The 7381-nt window shown below is 38.2% G+C and overlaps 1 protein-coding gene across 1 annotated transcript; it reads right to left on the bottom strand.

Moving 5' to 3' along the window:
* Positions 1–261: 261 nt before the first annotated feature.
* Positions 262–2540, bottom strand: LOC145137250 (uncharacterized). The gene has a single exon (XM_079071394.1). The coding sequence runs from the start codon at positions 2266–2268 to the stop codon at positions 499–501; it is 1770 nt and encodes a 589-aa protein (XP_078927520.1). The 5' UTR covers positions 2269–2540; the 3' UTR covers positions 262–498.
* Positions 2541–7381: the final 4841 nt, after the last annotated feature.

Genomic DNA, 7381 nt, shown 5'->3' with positions numbered 1-7381 from the left:
ATTTTAAGACCTTGATAGTTGATATTTTACTTAAAACATATTTAACTGGGTAAAACATAATCATATAATTTCTCTTCCAAAAAAAAAAAAAACATAATCATATAATTCGTCTCATTTGCATTATTTAATAAAATAGATGAATTGCTACATAAATAAATTATAAATATAAAATATTAAGCAATGTCTCATGGCAACGTGATCGTTATAATTGCTAGCATGTTAGAAAGTTCGGTATGCTGGATATATATTTCTTACAATCACTTTATTACATTGATAAAATTGAAATGGAATTTCATTAAAGATGACCGAATATTTAAAAATTTAAACTTATTAGGAGAAGAAAAAAACAGGTAAAAATAATAAAGAATCAACGGCCGGCATCAATTAGCAGCTACATATTAAAATGTGAAAAATACATGATATTACAATACAACCCCCCAAATTGGCTGCCTTGTATTTACCTCCACCGCTTATCTATACATACCCATACCCACGCTGCTATCTTGCGCACAGTAAATTCAGCAGCACATGACACAGCATCAGGTCAACAAAATATTGGTGCCCAATCTCACCGTCCCTCCACCGCATCTTCGCCGGAGCTCTGCCGTAATGTACGCCATCATTGCACCGATTATCATAATGCCAAGGATAAGTCATGTCGAAATGATCCACCACATGATCAATCACTCCAAACTGCCTCAGCTTGTCCAGAAAAACACCGTTGAAAGCTTCCATTTTGTTTGGATTGAACACCAATCTCCGTGCATATCCACCGGTAGCCACGGTGGTCCTGTATATAACCTCCGGTCCCACAATATTTCTCCGCCTCACCCCGTCAAGAACCTCCGCCCAAAATGAAGCAGCATCCTGAGCACCCTTTGTGAATCTTCTCAAGTTAGGCCAATAAACCCCATCGTGTAACCCGGAATTCATGATTAATGTGTCGGGAACAATGTCGCCGGAAAAATACTGCTTCAGGTAGTCTCTGTAAGCATCATTGTAGAGCGAATTCAGGCCCTGATAGTTCCCGGTATGGTTATAGTGACCATTGAAAACGCTGGTGATCCGAAGCGACTGTATCTTGTTATTAGGGTTTGTAATGTTCATATCGAACAGCCGTGGAACAGTCGCCATTTCCAGATTCAAGACGAAATTAAGCATGTTCCGAATCGTATCACAGTGATTCGAATCGCCCCAGAAGAAGAGCCAACGATTATTTAAACAATTCCAAGCTGATTTGGAATCAAACAGCTTGAATGAACAATGGGTCGAATAGACCCAGCCGTTGCTCTCGATGGATCCCAGATGTCCGTGGCACCATGGATTCTGACACGGGTAGTTGTAGTCGAGGCACCGGTACCGGCCGTCGTTGCTGATCTCACACTTATCGTTCTTCCCGTGTCGGGTCCAGCGACCTGCCCAGACATCCCTCGCGTAATCAGACTTTTTGTTACATACTCTTAAATCGGGCAACTGACCGGACGTGGTTGAGTTGTTCTTGAAACTAATCGGAATTATTCTAAGAACCTTATCAACTGCGAATCGCTCCGGCGAGAATTTCAAGCCCTGGTAGTGTCTAAACAATAGAACTATTGTGAGATTATAGTCACCGACAAACTCGGGATGAACTTGGAGAGAAAATGAGTATCTACCATCACCAAAATCCTTGATTGGGGGACGAGATTTCCAGGTGTCACCCGAGAGATCGGTTTCGAAATAATCACCACCTAAACAACGCGGTTTACCGGAACCATCCAATGTTTGGATTACATAAGTGTGGATGTCCCCAGAAGATAACTCGATCTTATTATTATCATCCAAACCCTGGATCAATATACCCTCTGTGCTTGAATCTTTACATGGCTCGCCGCCGGGTGCCATCCACCGTACCAGTAGGTTCGACGAGTAGTTGGAGTCTAGCTCAGCCGAAACCCACTCCAAACTCACCGGTTTTGGTTTTCCGATGACATTTGCCGGTGAATCTTGGTGAGCTTCAGCCGGATTAGTCAAATTGACATCCAAAGGGGGTGTTGGTGTGGGTGCCGAATCTGAATCTGCACGGTTAGTGTAGTTCAAAGTCTTTAGACCTTTCCCAAGATTAACATCCAACTTCATAACAAAATCTTTGTGGAAATCACTAACATCGAAGCCATCGATACCCCAGAAGATCATTAATCCAACAACAACAGCAAACATCAAAACCCTAAAAGACCACTGTATCGTAGACCGGAAAACCCATGATGAATTAACAGATTTTTCCGGTAACATATTTGTACGGACAACAAAGATCTAAAACAAATACAAATGGGGTTTTTGATGACCAAGCTGTTGAAACATCTATGAACTTGTACGATTCAAACAGAACTTTCTCGAGAAAGTAAGAGAAAAAACAATTACAGAAAGAGTCTTCGGATTCTCTTTTCTCTCTCCCTGAGCTGTGTTTGCAGTGTGAGGAGTTGAACAGAGATAGATTGGGGGGACACCAATTGTGGAAGAAAGAGAGTGCAAGCAAATACCTTTTGATGGTAGTAGAAATACCCTTTCTTTAAGATATTCTTGCTGTTTTATTTGCCAATTTGTAAATACATATTACTAAAACACAAAAATAATTTTGTCATATCTGTATTTTTTTATTTCTTTTTTACTTTTATTCATTTCAAAAATAATTAATGAATGTGATAAACATTGCTCAAAATTTCGATAAAAAATATAAAAAAATTATTGCAAATAAAAAGTTCGGTTATGTTGCTATTCACTTAAGAGTTTCTTCTTGCAGACTTTAAATATTTTTTCATTTGTGTTTTTATTAAATATTATAAAGTACATAACGCTTTTTTCCAATTATATTTTAACGATATACATCCCATTCCTCGTTGGAGCACAACCGTTAGTTCATTCTTTTAACACATTAAACTGAATAACTAAATTATAGTTAAATGATTTACTATGTTTATTGTTTGAAAGCAACAAAACCTTACATGATTTTTTAATGATCTATTATGTTTATAATAAGATAGAACTGTTTTTCTTTTTTTCGCTGGGCTGAAAAAGATATAGAAAATAAAAAGTGATGTAATGAGTATTGAAACTCTTAAGTGTAATAGATGCATAGTAAACTATAGGGTGTAATGATTTGCATTGAAACCCTTGGTTGTAATAGATGCATAATAAACTATAAGACTAGAAGGAGCAGGGAAGACAAAGCTTCAACAAGGAAGAGGTGGAGCAAGGGAAGACAAAGCTTCAACAAGGAAGAGGTGGAGCAAGGAGGTGGCCGAGGTGGAGGAGTGTAGTTGTGTTTAATCGAGTATGAGAATCAAATCAGAGTAAAAGATGAACACAAGAAGTAAATAAGGTTTGGTTTAGCTCATATTACTTTTAGAGAACAACAGTACAAAACTGATAGTAAAACATGGAAAACTCTACCATCAACTCTATGTACAAAACTGATAGTAAAACATGGAAAACTCTACCATCAACTCTATGTTCAGCTCCTATTTATAGGAGGCTGAAAGTACAAAAAATACTAAGGCTAGACATTAAGCTTCGTCAAAAAGATGCCTTAGCAAATACATAAGGAAACATACGAAACTATCTATTACATAGACTTTGACATATTACAAGATATTTCGACTCTACAATCTCCCCCTTTGTAATCATGTCGAACTTCTCAATTCGTGAGAATCTGTGCAGCAAAGTGCATCATCCTTCGTATCTCCGAGTACTATGTCATTATCTTCCTTAACTCAACTTTATCTCCATCATTATTCTTCTTGCAATTATTCATACGAACAATGAAGTTCGTATATTGCGAAGTAGTATATCTTTCTATCTCTGAAGACTGGAATAAATACCTCTTAGCTTTGCCATTCTTATCTTTTCCAGCAAAGACCAATCCAAAAGGCTTTAAGCATATCTCCCCATCAGCATATTTCTTCAGTTCAGCTTGAGTCTTCGACAATTCCATAGAAACTTTCACTTCCTTTCCCATTGCTGATGCTAACTCCACATCAGTCAATGCTAGACAATCATAGTAATTGTCTATGAAGATTTTGATATGGGCAAGACCAAGCCTCAATACATCTTTGTCAGTCCCTTGAAGTTGCGAAGCCTCCATGTCTTTCAAAATTAATGCAACTTGAATCAGGTCATTCAAGTTCATTAGAGGAAAATCAGCAACCAAGAAATCACATACTTGATTGTTCGCTCTTACAACATGATACCGAAAATTATGTATCATATTCTCGAACATTACATCTTTTGTTATACTAATAACCTTCTTGATCTTCACTAATGACCATATTTCTTCTGGTTCTTTTCCAACAACCGCATGAAACCTAAGTTTCATATGAATAAAATCATCCTCGTTGTCGAACTTCTCAACTATCTTGTACTGAGCCATGATAAACATCATTTCATTCACCGGAAAATCAAGTTGATTCATATCAGTGTTAGTGATAGAATAGCTTTTCTTAGGCTTTTTGTCAAACGCATACATCTGATTGAAAGCAACTCTTGCTTCAATATTCTCATAGCTATACAACTTCTTTGGATCTCCCTTATCCATACTAGGTGGATCACTTTCACGAAGTCTTAGTATGCTCTGTATCTGCCTTTGTTTCTCCATTTTAGTTTCAATTTCGGCCTTCTTTTCTTCTTTCGATTTTTCAACCAAAATCCCCTTCCCTTTTCCATCATCTTCAGAAGGTTTTTGTTTAGAAGAACTTGAACTTCCTCCTTCAGTAGAAGAGCCAATAATAATTCCCTTCAGAATAGGTTTTGTTGTTGTCTTGATGGCTTCTGTTGTAATCATCTTTGAAACTATCGGTGTTGGGTCTTGAGTAGATACAACTTTCGTTAATTCACCAGTAGTTACAGTCTTCTCAATCTTTTTCGACTTATCAACCCCTTTTGTAATTTTCGAAGATTTGCCTTCTTGAATTTTCTTTTCTCCCCCTTGCACCCCTGTGACAATAGGAGGGGCACCAGCAGGCAACATGTTGGCAAATTTCGAAATTGGAGCAACAGTCTTCTGAATGGCTTGATCCAAACTATGTAACTTCTGAGTTAAAAACTCAGGAGTTAAAAACGAAGTTGGAGCCGGTTTCGATACTAACTCTTTCGGTTCACCAAGCAAAACACCCATCTTGTCAAAATTTTGAGCATCTGCTGTAGCCTTTACGTCAAACTTGGGAGTTAATGCTTGATACCATTCAACAATCGTTCTGACTGCAGCCGCTATAGTGTCAACATTTGACTTGATTATCGAACAATTGGAATTCAGCTCATTCAGCTCTTTGGAGACATCAACCTTCAGCTCCTCAAGTTTTCGATTAACATCTTCTCTTATGGTTTTGACATCTTTAACAAAAAGAACATGACGTTCTTTTGTTACCATACGAAGATCTTTGATTTCAGAGTTAAATGAATCAGCCTGAGCCTTGACTCTCAAATCGTTGTTCTTATCGATAACATCCAATTGATGTTGCATTCGAAGTTCTACAGCTTTGAGCATCACATCAACTTCTATCCCTGACACTGAATTCTTTGCTCCGGAATCAGCTTGTGATTGAAGAATAGAATTGAGTTTTCGATTGAGAATCTTGAACTGCTTCCCCGACATCAGCATATGATCAGGTATGTTCTCCTCTTCGGAATCAAATTTCAAATCAGAAAATGTTCCTCCGAAACCTCCTCCATCTGTTTCATCATCGGAATTTCGTTTTGGTGGATCGGTGGATTTTGATGGGAAAAGTGTAGTGAAGGGTTGTTGTAATACTTGATCGAAAGTTGGTGAAGTAGTGGTAGTGGAAATGTGTTGAATAAAAGGTGGAAGTGAAACAAAAGTACTTGAAATAGGTTCAGAAGAAGATGTAGTAGGAATACCTTGAGATGATGGATCAACACTCACCACAACATGTGCACCCGTATCAGATACGTTTGCAACAATGGCAGAAATTGGAACCTCCTCAGGAACTGATTTGGTTACAACAATTTCGAGTGGAACTGTTGTTGTTGGCAACGAAACATTTATGAGAATTAGTGGTTGTGAGAGTTTTGGGGAATTCGAACCCAAAGGTGGTTCTGGGACGATCTCACTATATGATGACTCGTCATGAACCACCAACTTTCGTTTCTTTCTCTTCTTGTTGATGTGCTTCACCATATCCTCAGCTCTTCGCTTCTTGGATGATGGTGAAACTGGTGCAGGAATCTCACGAACTTTCACTCCTTGTTGGTTAATCTGAGGTTTGCGAATAGTAGGAGATTGATCTTCTGATGAAGTTCTTTTCTTATAAGAGAAATTCCTTAATCTTTTGAACACACCAGATTTTGAAGGGATCAATTCCTTCGAAGATTTAGGAACAACCTTCTCCTTAGGCTTCTCAGTTTCATTTGTAGTCTGCTTAGGAGACTTAGACTTAGCTTGTTTCTTGGGGCTTTCGTGAACAACATTATCATCTCCCTTCTTTGACTTCTTTGACTTCTTGGATGAACCTGGATTACTGCTTTCAAACAAAACACCAGTTGTAATGGAAGGATTCACATTCTTCAAATAAGCCACCAAGACATAATTTGATGGATCAATCTTCTTAAGCATACCATCAGGAATTCGAGCAACTGGGGAAAACCTCCGAATCATCTTCCACTGACTTCGGAAAGTGATACTTCATAAATTCTGTTTTTATCTTCATCAACAGGTACTGAAATATCCTCCTTCTCATAAGCATACTGAAGTATTAAACTCCAGTATCGAGCACATGAAATCCCCTGTATCACATTAGTATTTTCCACACTCTTCAGGAATTCTTTCCACATTTGAGTTGAGAAATCAACAGCAAGATCATAGTAAATGCCAGCAACCATGACATATACTTCCATTCTTCCTTTGTCTAATCCAACTCTTCTGCCAGTCAAACATCGAAGAAAAATTCCAAACAGAAAGTTCCAAATGCTTGGAAGGCTCGACTTCTTGAAATCACTAATCTTGGTGAGTGGGGGTTGATGACCCATCTCGTTAAACATGTGAATGACTTTAGCATTGGTGAGAGTATGGTATGGTGGAGAATTGGGGATTCCAAGAATTTGACAAAACAGTTTCTTGGAAAGACGAACCTTCTTATCATTCACCAAGTTGAATGTAATCACATCTAGTGCTTTGCTGTATGAAGCAGTTGAACCAGCCATTGACATCCAGGACATCAGAACAGCAAAGGCGTTGAACATAGCAGTAGCAAGACTTGAATGTTGAAGAGCAACAATCAATATCTTGAGTTCTTCTGGATACAACGAAACATCAGCCTCAACTTGATTGTTGGTGCTTTGAATCTTCATGATTGGTTGTTGAGATGAGGCATCATCAGTTGTGTTGGTGGGATCA

This window comes from Lactuca virosa, chromosome 9 (genome assembly GCF_052849685.1).
Source record: "Lactuca virosa cultivar CGN04683 chromosome 9, Lactuca_virosa_CGN04683_v6, whole genome shotgun sequence".
NCBI lineage: Eukaryota > Viridiplantae > Streptophyta > Magnoliopsida > Asterales > Asteraceae > Lactuca > Lactuca virosa.
The sequence above is the reverse complement of the archived record's forward strand: the minus strand, read 5'-3'. Positions and strand labels throughout refer to the sequence as shown.

Coding starts and splice junctions, on each gene's coding strand:
- LOC145137250 (XM_079071394.1), bottom strand. CDS start 2,268: ATGTTACCGGAAAAATCTGTTAATTCATCATGGGTTTTCCGGTCTACG.